The sequence below is a fragment of the Wolffia australiana genome, chromosome 1 (assembly GCF_029677425.1).
Source record: "Wolffia australiana isolate 7733 chromosome 1, ASM2967742v1".
NCBI lineage: Eukaryota > Viridiplantae > Streptophyta > Magnoliopsida > Alismatales > Araceae > Wolffia > Wolffia australiana.
In genome coordinates, this window is record NC_135835.1 from 17,510,001 (window position 1) to 17,521,059 (window position 11,059).

The window sequence follows — 11,059 nt, forward strand, 5'->3', positions numbered from 1 at the left end:
CGTCGCACCATCTCTGAACGCAGTCTCTGTGCGCGAACTGCAAACAAAAAAATTAGCAAAAAACCCATTAAATTTTGATAATTCGAGATCGACCCACCTCGGCCGTTCCCGAGCAGCCGCACGGCGCTTCCATAACGGCGCCGCTCTCCCCTTCTTCTTCCTCCTCCAGACATATCCTGCAAACTCTCCCCGGCGGAGAGGATGACGATACCGATGACGACACGGATGACGGAATCTCGGCTTTCATGGCCTCTCCCTCTCCTCCGATTCCTTCTCCTGCCTCTCTGCCTAAAATAAGCTTCCCCCGTTTTGACCGAGAACGTTGACCCTTCGCCTAACGGGTCAACGGCCATTTCCCCGCCGTCCGATCCTCTACGGTGGAGATGGACTATATTCTGTAGCGCGTTTGCTCTTATCCTGTTCCAGGAGTCTATCTGCTCTCATGAAGCCAACACCTGGACCTATGGCCGCCTGCCACGTGGAATCCTGAGATCAACACCACGCTGGGATCGCCACGTCTACATCATCCAGACTTCCATGAGTCCCTTAATTTCGTCGTCGTCCACGTCAACAATGGTATTACTAATCATTATTCCTTTCTTTATTGGATTTGATATTTTTCCCCAAATTTTAGTGATCTTGTGAATAAAATCAGGGCTCCCTGTTTTTATCCACAAGTCATTGACTTATTGGTCCGTCATCCATCACAATGTCTGCAGTTTAGTTTGAGGGTGTGCACGGAATGGATGACGTAGCAGACCGATGAGGGTTGTAAACATACATTAAACTACACGCATTCGATGACGAGATGGACGTGTCCATTAGAAGTCAGCAGTCGTCGTCGCCTGTCTACAACTCTGTGACGGATGACGAGGTAAATCCCTAACAGAGCAAAACCCTTTGTGGCATTCCGTCCCGTCATCGAATCTGTGTGATTTACTATATATTTACAGGGGGTCAGCTACGTCATCTGCCCCGTCATCGAATCAATGTAATTTACTTTACCTCTACAGCCGTCGTTGGGCCAGCTACGTCATCCGATCCGTCATCGAGTCAATGTAATTTATTATGACTTTACAGCCGTCGTCGGGCCAGCTACATCATCGGTCTCGTCATCGAATCCATGTGATTTACTATGCCTTAACAGCCGTCATCGGCCCAGCCATGTCATCCGTCCCGCAATCGAATCGCCGTGATTTTAATACACATTTTACAATCGTCATCGGCTTAATGCGTCATCCATATCGTCCATATCATCCCGTTCCGTCGTCGATTCGGCCCAAAAGAGGCCCGGCCCAGTAGTAGTAACTGACCGCCTTATCCATTCGGGGAAACCGCTCAGGGGGCACCGGTGGGCGCTGGAAACCGCCCATCTTCGACCGTTGGCCGCGCAGCTATAAAACGCTGTTCGTCGTAGCCGGTTTTTTTTTTCAGATCTGAGCTTGCAGCTTGCAGCAATGGCAGCGGAGAGTACAGAATCGAAGGGGAGGAAGATCGTCGTGGCGGTGGACGAAGGGGCGGAGAGCGACCAAGCTCTCTCCTGGTGCCTCAAGAACATGGCGGCCGCCGGCGACACCATCGTCCTGCTCCACGCTCAGCCCCCCCGCGCCGTCTACTCCGCCATGGACGGCACCGGTAAGATCTCTCTTCGTTCTTCATTCTTCATTCTTCGTTCTTCGTTTTTCGTTTTTCAGTCTTCGTTCTTCGTTCTTCGTTTTTATGTTTTCCTTCTTCGTTTTTCGTTCGTTTTTGCCTCGCCATTGCTCGTTCGATCGTTCTTATTTGGTTTGATCTTCTTCCAGGCTATCTCTTCTCCTCCGACATCATCCAGACCATGGAAAAGTACAGCAAGGAGGTCGCCGAGGCTGTGATCCAGCGGGCGGAGCGGACCTGCGCCGGCCTCGAGAATGTTAGCCCTGATCTTCGCGATTATTGCTCCAATTAGGGTTTCTGATCTGATTTTGTTCTCTTTTCGGCGTTGTTCTTCAGGTGAAGGTGGAGAGCAGAGTGGAGAAAGGTGATCCTCGGGACGTGATCTGCGAGGCGGTGGAGAGTGTCGGGGCTGATGTGTTGGTTCTCGGGAGCCATGGCTATGGCTTGATCAAGAGGTGATCAATCAAATTTCGTTGATTTGATGGGGATTGAGTCGAGGATGTTTATCTTTTTTATGGGTTTTTTAATGCCGCAGGACCTTTCTCGGGAGCGTGAGCAACCACTGCGCGCAGAACGTGAAGTGCCCCGTCCTGATCGTGAAGAACCCTAAGCCGCTTGAGCAGTAGGCGTGATCGAAGAAAATTTCAAGATTTTCTTGATCTGTGATAATAATCGCCTCTTTCTCTGTAGAAAATTTCAAAATTCCAACGAAGAGATCAACATTATCTCCTTATCCATCGGAGGTTCCAGTTGGATTTGACGTATCGATTGAGTTCAATCAAATATCAAATAAAGAGTTATTATTTTCTGGGCTGGGCCCAATATATAGAGCTAAGATATGAATCCATTACCCTTGTAGATAGAGCTAGATATACACAGTTTGCATGGATGGCTGATGATGATCCTGATGAGGCTGGATGAGAGAGGATGATGCAGGATGATCGATGACGCATGTAAAAATACAGGGACTTTGATGCAAAATGTCATAGTAAGGCCACGTGGCAACATCTCAACCGTCGGATGTGAATGAGGTGGTTTTTCGTCTAGATTCATCCTTCCATCGTCCGGGACATCAAGACGGATGGTTTTTTCGTCCCATGGGATGAAAACCATCCTGTTTGGTGGTCCCCGGGACAATTTTTATCCAGAGATTCGTCCGTATCCTGGGACGGGCCAAGACGAAAAAATCATCTCGTCCGCGTCCCTGCACTGTAATTGTCATCATCAACGACAATTGATGTACTTGTCAACATTAAAAATCGTCCTTGACGATGATGATGGCCATTCTCATCAATGATAGTCATCATACATGTTGATGATACTTCTTATGACACTGGCTGAGGTTGTAGTAAAAATAGTCGTCAACGTTGTTATGGACTGAAACTAATTGTTGATGATAGTTATTGTTCTCCACAACAACAGAGGGCATCCTCGTCGATGAAAATCATCTTCCTTGTCGACAATGACAGTCATTGTTATCTTCCATGTCAATGTCCATGATCACTGTTGTCCTTGTCAATGTTAAAAATCATCCTTATCAATACTACTCTTTGTCCACATTGATGATGTTTCTGTCGCTGTGCACTACCATTGTCACTGTTGTCATGGACAACAAATTATTAAGGATGTTTGTCATCTTCAGTAATCTGTCATTGTCCAGTCATTTCTTCCGCCAGTCAAGACAATGACGAATGGAGATCTGCCATCTGTCCAACAAGCCAAGCCATCTATTGGCGAGCTTTGGTCATGACAAGACCGTAAGTAAGTGTGATGCCTCAATCTGGCTGAGCTTTCGTTGCTCCCAACATCTACACTAATAGTGCGGTTACTGCGCAAAAGCCTGGATCACCTGCGGGAGCAGGCCTTGGCAATGTAACACACATCACTGACTAGGCACGCTCCTGGCAGCATCCCACACAGATGGGATATCTTGTTATTGGTCCGTAGAGGCTGCAATTCTAGGTACACTCTTGTTAGTGGTGACAACCAAAATTTCGTTGCACGCACAACGGGTCTGTTTGTGTGCAGTAATGATGCATGCACCATAACTGCTAGCGACAACCTGCAAACTCTGCGCGAGCTCAACATGCAACGTTCAGGTGGTGACTCCCAACTTGGTCCTAAGCAACAAATTACGTAGAGTCGATGCTTGACTTTGCACGATGCATTAGCTGATCAGGGGTGGCACCAATGTGGGGTAGGGAGACCTTGCGCAGATCCCGATGAGGTATTGGAGTGCATCCTTTGTCGAAGACTCAATGGTGCGCGGTGCGCCACGACGGGATTGAACCCCGACGTGCAGGTGCTGCAGGAGAGGAGCGACATGGTTGACCTTCCAGAAGTAAGGCTGACGAAGGTGGCATTGGGAAGACGAGGCACAATGTCTCCTTGCCCACAACAAAGGTCCTGCAGGCGCACAGGCGCCGGGAGCTGGCATCGACAGAGGCAACATTCTAGTCATAGGTCATGAGAGATGATCAAGTAGAATGAGGCCTAGTGCCTCCTTGCCACCTCTGATGTAATACCAAATGCCATATATCCAGGCCACACTGGGGCACAGTCAGGCCTAGGAAACTTTATAATTTCTATTGGCAATAGACTACACATTGTTCTCTCTCATGGTCCGACCCCACTACTTCTAATTACGGTTTGACGGACCCGGTCTGGTCCAGTTTTTTGGCATGGACCTAAACCTTACCTAAAGTTTGGTCTGGTTCCGGTCCGGTCTTGCTCGGTCCCGGTCCGATCCCGGTCCCGTCAACTTGACTAGTCAAAGTCAAAGATGAAAATTTGGCAAGAAACTTTCTTAAAAGAATATTGCATTACAAGGCAATTTACAATATCCATCTTGGAAAGTGAAAAACACCATTTGGATGTTGCTTCCTAGCTCTCTTCAATTCGATCGATGCACAACCTCCAAAGTAACATTACTTTGGCAACACCTTGTGGCTACAACCTAAAAGAAGCATAGACATATTTCATGATTAAACAACACACAATTGGAAAAGACAATCTAAAATTTGAATAATAGTAATACCATAAAATGATCATAAAAATTTTAGTCTTCATCGTCATCCTCTGAAAATTCCTCCACTTCACCATCTTCCTCTTTGTTCTACTAAAACTTTTATGTGCTCCTCCTCTTATCCCTTGTCACTATTCTATTTGTTCTTTTACAAAACTTGCATTTGTAGTCACCGTCACTATTTTTAATATAGTACTGCAAGACAGGCGATGACTTTTGACAATGGGAAGCCGAGAGTCATCCATTATCTCTAATTCAATTCTTGTAGTGTCCAGTACATGGTCTTCACCCAAATCCATGAATTCAAAGCTGATTGGACTTGGAACTTAAAGAGAAAATAATTGAAAACTAATGAAGATGAGATAGTGCAAGAGTATTACCTGACATAATAAGAAATAAGAGTACCAAAACAAAACCAACTAGAACATGAAAAACAAATATTCTTCTAGTATAAAATAAAAAAAAGCAATAATAAAAGGAGAAGAAGAGGACAATAAAAATAAAGGAAAATGAAAAAATAAGAATAAAATAAGAAGAGAACAAAAAAGGAAGACAGATGAAAAAAATAAATAAAAGGAGAATAAAAGAAGAAGAATAAAATAAGAAGAGAACAAAAAAGGAAGACAGATGAAAAAAATAAATAAAAGGAGAATAAAAGAAGAAGAATAAAATAAGAAGAGAACAAAAAAGGAAGACAGATGAAAAAAATAAATAAAAGGAGAATAAAAGAAGAAGAAGAGAACAATAAAAGGAGAGAAGATGAAAAAAAGAAGAATAAAATAAGAGCAAAAGAGGAAGAGAACAATAAAAAGGAAGGAAGATGAAGAAAGAAGAATAAAAGGAGAATAAAATAAGAAGATAACAAAAATAAGAAGATATCAAAGATGAAAAAAATGAAGAAGAGAAAAGAGGAGAAGAAGAAAAAAAAAAGATAAGATAATAGACGAGAAAAAAAGATGAAGATAAGAAGAGAATAGAAGAATAAAGAAGACCAGAAGTGAAGATAAGAAGAAAGGAATATGATAATTAGAAGAAAAAGAAGAATTAAGGAAGAAAAGAAGTAATGAAGATCAGAAGAGAAGAAAAAGTAAAAGAGGAATAAGACAAGAGAAGAACAAAAAGAAATAGTAAAAAGAAGACGAAGAAGATAAGAGCAAAGAAAGATGAAAAGAAGAAGAGGAGAGTAAAACAAGAAAATAAGAAAAGAATAAGAACGAGCATAGTAAGAAATAAGAAATAAGAGTATTAACAAACATATTCGGAAATAAGAGTACTAGTGGGAGGAGGGGGGCAGCGGCGAGCGCGAGGAGGGTCGTGTGGCAGCAGCGGGGGGGTCTGGGGGGGGAGGGGGGCTGGCGAGCGGAGGGGGGAAGGGGGGAGACGGCGAGCGCGGGGGTAGGGAGGAGCGCCGAATGCTCGGAGCGGCATGTAGGGATCGGCAAGCGTCATCCGTCACGTCATGTGTCACCGTGACGGACATGTGACGGATGACATGACGGTGACGAATCAGATGAGCCATGACAGTGACGGTAACGCGTGACGGGTTGCCCGTGACGGTGATGTGATGGTGACGGGGTTGCCCAGATGGGTGACGTGACGAAAAGTACGTTATGGATGAGGATCTGCAGTGGACATTCATCCATGGTCATTCAACGGCCCAGAGACGGAACTCCGCCATCTTTGCCTCCTTGCACTCCGCGTATCGCATCGCTGTAGTCCGCCGTCGTATCTTCATCTCTATTTCTTCTGATAAACTGTCAGCAATTCTGCTTGCATGATTGTGGATTTTGATGATTTCCTCGGTGAAGCACTGGGTTTGAATTAATGTGAATCGAAGAGAGTATGCAGAAGAACAGATCTTATCAAATCGAAAATGAACGCAATCTGGTAAATTTTAGGCGATTCTTCTCGCTGGATTGTAAAAGCTGAGGGCTTTCTCGAGGAAATCACTGGGAGTTTCTCTCTAGAGAAAATCGCAGACAGGAAAGTAACATACCGGAGACTGATCGCAAATGAGGGTCAATTTCGTTTCTTGAGGAAACCCAGAAGAATGCAACAATTGGGGAATCCGCGGAAATGAGAAAAAACCTCGAAAAGTACCCGAATTCGACGATTTGAACAAGAACAACCCCGTTACGCTTCCCTCTTCTCTTGGGTTGGCGAAAGCAGGGTTGCGTGGGAATTCCTCCGGCGAATCTGAGGCGGATTATTCTAATTGTTTGGCCGGGGGAGCCCTCGCCGATGAATCTCTCTTCTCGATGAATCTCTCTGCTCCAGGCTTCAACCTAAGGTCCAGGGGGCTTCGACCCTTCTACGGCAGAGAAGAAGACAGCGACATCTACAGCAGAGAAGAAGAGGAGAATATGCGTTACATATTAAGTGAAATAATAATGTATCATAATAAGTAATGATAATAATAATTACTTTCGCATAATTTTGTAATTTCCGTGACCAGTGACGGTGACGCCGTCACCATGACGGTGACGTGACGGAATGAGGATGCGAGGACGCGTGACGGGTACGTGATGGTGACGTAACGAACATTTCGTCACGTCACCGTTCGTCACAACTCGTCATCCGTCCCGTCACGTCCGGGGCGTCAGGTCCCGGATGTGCCGTTCCCTAGCGGCGAGGGGAGAGGCGGCAGATGAGCGGGGGGCGGCGGATGAGCGCGGGGGTAGCGAGCAATGGGGAAGGAGATGGGCAGTGCGTGGGACGTGGATCGTGCACGAGGGTGAGAGGCAAGGTTCTCTGGGTTGACCAACAAAAAATTTATGTATTTTTTAAATATATACCGGTACCGGTCCGGTCTGAACTTCAGACCGGATCCGGGCCGATCGGCCGGTCCCCTTTAAATGGTGGACTGTTGGTCCCAGTTCGGTCTGGTCCGACCGGTCCCCGGTCCAAAATGTCAAACCCTACTTCTAATTATGTTATACTCAAAGACTTCGGTTGCGTTGCTGAAGGCTGCATGACAATAGGGATTTTCACATTTCCAACTATAGTGCAGGGACGCAGACGGGACAGTTTTTTCAGCCCAGGACGAAAAAATCATCCCGTTAGCAAGGTCGGACGAAAATCAGGACTGAAATTTGTCTCAAGATCTCCGTACGGCACGGTTTTCGTCCACTTGGATGAAAAAACCGTCCCGTTCGGAGGACTCGGATGATAAAACTGTCCCATATGTGTCCCTGCACTGATTCTGGATGTCGGATGGGATGATCTTTGTCCCGTCCCGTCCATCGCCCACGTCCCGAATGATCCTGAACTATCAGTAGAGCAGGGACGCAGACGGGACGAAAACTGGGATGTAAATTCATCCGAGACCTCCAGACGAGACGGTTTTGGTCCAGATGGGACTAAAAAAATCTTCCCGTCCGGAGTTCTCAAACTAAAAAACCGTCCCGTCCGCACTGCACTGATTCCAGACGTCAGAGGGGGCGATCTAATAGTTCCGGATCGTCCGGGACGTGGACGATGGACGAGAGGGGACGAAGATCGTCCCCTCTGTAATCAGTGCAGGGACGCAGACGGTTTTCGTCCCGACGGGACGAAAAAATCATCTCATCCAGAGGTCTCACGACGAAAAAACCAACCTGTCGGCGTCCTGCACCGATTATCATTCCGTCCCGTCCATAAATCCCAACATCGTGTCTCAGCTGTAGAGTCCCTACAATTCGTCATCGTCATCGTCATCCACATCGTTCCAACTCTTAATCACATTCGTCTATCCCCGTTTAATGAATTAAACAGAGATTAAAAAAAGATCAAGTGCAGTAACGGCACGCGGCGACAGGACAAAGTCGCAGCTGTTTCTTTAAAAAAAAACCAGGAGCGGATATCTGTAGACAGAGACTGGAAACCGTGGGCTGGTTTTGCAACGGTATTTAAGCCCGCGGTGGAAGAGAGAGAGATAGTTTTTGAAAGTTTTGCTGTGTGAAAGATGGAGAGCAGTGGCGGAGAAGCAGCGGCGGAGTGGAAGGTGGCGGTGGCCATTGACGGGAGCGATGAAAGCCTTCACGCTCTCGGCTGGGGCCTTCGCAACGTTCTCTCCTCGACCGCCCCCAACAAGCTCGTCCTCGTCTACGCTCGTCCTCCTCCCCCCTTCATGCCGACCACCGATACCAGCGGTGAGCTCAAGATCAATCTCTAAATTCCCCTCCGATCCCCTCTTTTTCGACCGATTTTGATCCGCGCTTTCGTCGGCACTCCGATTGATTCGTTTTTCTCGCCGTGGATCTCAGATTCCGGTCGAGATCGGCGTCGATTTCACGACTTCGAAACGGATTTCGTTCCTCATCTGGAGTTGCCTGATTCAGGTAACCGGTGAATGAGAACGAATCACTGCCTCTTTCGACCTCGTCGGCATTTTCCTCGTCTTTTGGCGTAGGTTTTTTTTCCCCTTGATTTTTCGTGCTCGGCAGGGTATCTATTCACCGACCTCTTCGTTTTCTCATGTGGATTTTGATCCGCGCTTTCGTCGGCATTTGGATTGATTCGTTTTTCGCGCTGTGGATCTCAGAATCCGGTGGAGATCGGCGTCGATTTCACGACTTCGAAACGGATTTCGTTCCTCATCTGGAGTTGCCTGATTCAGGTAACCGGTGAATGAGAACGAATCATCGCCTTTTTCGACCTCGTCGTTTTCCTTGTCCTTTGGCTTAGGTTTTTTTTTTCCTTGATTTTTCGTGCTCGGCAGGGTATCTGTTTACCGACGAGGACGTCGCGACGATGGAGCAGTACAGCCAGGATTTGGAAAAATCTGTCCTGGCGAAGGCGCAGGCGATTCTGCAACCGCACGAACACGTTCGATTCATATCTTTGTCTTCTTCAATCTTTTCGTTAAATTATTCACGATCTTGACCTTGTTCTTGGCTGATATTCGGATCAGGTCAAAGTCGACACGAAGGTGGCGACAGGGGATGCCAGAGAGGTGATTTGTGACACGGTCGAGAGGATCGGAGCGGATATGCTCGTCATGGGAAGCCATGGATACGGCTTCGTCAAGAGGTACGAAGAAAGATTGCGTTCTTTGGCGATGAGAAGGTTCATCATCGTCACGAATGGCGTGAAGATCACGATCCTTGATCGAAGATTAATTCTTGATGGTTGATTTTGGCAGGGCTTTGTTGGGGAGCGTCAGCGACTACTGCGTTCATCACGCGAAATGCCCGGTGCTGATCGTGAAGCGCCCTTGAAGATCAAGGGTATGTCGAATGTTTTCTCTTCTGGCGAATAAACGCGCAAGCCAAGATCAATCTCTTCTCAGGACCTCGGTTTTGAGATCGGATTCATCTTTTTGTGGATAAAATTCCTGTTCTTGTGTACTTTTTTCTCTTCTGTTCGAGGAAAAAAAAAACTGTTGATAATTGTCGATAATCACATCTTTCCAGGCGGGATTATGGTGATGTGAAGCAATTATAGACTGTAAATAAATCTGTTTAATGATGTGAAGGTTTTGTTTCTCTTTTCTCCTGTACAAAAAAAAACCTGTTGATAATTATCGATAATCCTCCTACTTCCAGGTGAGATTATGGTGATGTGAAGCAATTATAGACTGTAAATAAATCTGTTTAATGATGTGAAGGTTTTGTTGCTCTGTTCTGGTGTACTTATTCTCTTCTGGTCGAGCACAAAAAAAAAAAAAACTGTTGATAGTTATCGATAATCCTCCTATTTCCAGGTGAGATTATGGTGATGTGAAGCAATTATATACTGTAAATAATTCTGTATTAACAATGATAACATTCCTGTTCTTGTGTACTTTTTTCTCTTCTGTTCGAGCACGGAAAAAAAAAACTCTTGATAATTGTCGATAATCCTCCTCTTTCCAGGCGGGATTATGGTGATGTGCAGCAATTATAGACTGTAAATAAATCTGTTTAATGATGTGAAGGTTTTGTTGCTCTGTTCTGGTGTACTTATTCTCTTCTGGTCGAGCACAAAAAAAAAAAAACTGTTGATAGTTATCGATAATCCTCCTATTTCCAGGTGAGATTATGGTGATTTGAAGCAATTATATACTGTAAATAATTCTGTATTAACAGTGATAATGTCCTATTGTACTTTTTCTCTTCTGGTCGAGTACAAAAAAAGAACTGTTAATAAAATATCGGTAATCCTCCTATTTCCAGGTGTGAAGCAATTTTAAACTGTATATAAGTCTGTTTAATAACGATAAGGTTTTGTGCTCTGTTCTTGTGTACTTTTTATCTTCTGATCGAGTACAAAAAAAGAACTGTTGATAATTATCGATAATCCTCCTATTTCCAGGGGAAATTACGGTGATGTGAAGCAATTATAAACTGTAAATAAATCTGTTTACTATTTCAAGTTACTCTGTTCTTGTGTACTTCTTATCTTCTGGTGAAGTACGAAAAA

General features: G+C 45.3%; 3 protein-coding genes across 6 annotated transcripts in view; 2 read left to right on the top strand and 1 right to left on the bottom strand.

Moving 5' to 3' along the window:
* PIT1 (RING/FYVE/PHD zinc finger superfamily protein) overlaps window positions 1–368 on the bottom strand; it is a 3,984-nt gene extending 3,616 nt beyond the window's left edge. For all 3 annotated transcript variants that reach the window (XM_078582600.1, XM_078582592.1, XM_078582584.1), the window contains exons 1-2: window positions 98–368; window positions 1–37 (exon numbers count right to left, since the gene is read on the bottom strand). The exon at window positions 1–37 is cut by the window's left edge and continues 35 nt beyond it. In XM_078582600.1, coding sequence (XP_078438726.1) covers window positions 1–37; window positions 98–247 — 187 coding nt within the window. In that variant the 5' untranslated portion in view covers window positions 248–368. The remainder of the gene's footprint in view (window positions 38–97) is intronic.
* A 1,059-nt stretch (window positions 369–1,427) lies between these two features.
* LOC144709187 (universal stress protein A-like protein) lies at window positions 1,428–2,461 on the top strand. Its single transcript, XM_078582634.1, has 4 exons — window positions 1,428–1,635; window positions 1,803–1,909; window positions 1,990–2,108; window positions 2,189–2,461. The coding sequence occupies exons 1-4, from the start codon at window positions 1,458–1,460 to the stop codon at window positions 2,277–2,279; spliced, it is 495 nt and encodes a 164-aa protein (XP_078438760.1). The 5' UTR covers window positions 1,428–1,457; the 3' UTR covers window positions 2,280–2,461.
* Window positions 2,462–8,583: 6,122 nt separating this feature from the next.
* LOC144709175 (universal stress protein A-like protein) lies at window positions 8,584–10,146 on the top strand. 2 transcript variants are annotated; one of them, XM_078582612.1, is made up of 5 exons: window positions 8,584–8,808; window positions 9,201–9,275; window positions 9,378–9,484; window positions 9,570–9,688; window positions 9,801–10,146. In XM_078582612.1, the coding sequence occupies exons 1-5, from the start codon at window positions 8,622–8,624 to the stop codon at window positions 9,874–9,876; spliced, it is 564 nt and encodes a 187-aa protein (XP_078438738.1). In that variant the 5' UTR covers window positions 8,584–8,621; the 3' UTR covers window positions 9,877–10,146. The 2 variants fall into 2 exon arrangements, with proteins under 2 accessions (XP_078438738.1, XP_078438747.1); XM_078582621.1 differs by lacking the exon at window positions 9,201–9,275 and having other exon boundaries at window positions 8,587–8,808.
* The last annotated feature ends 913 nt before the right edge of the window (window positions 10,147–11,059 follow it).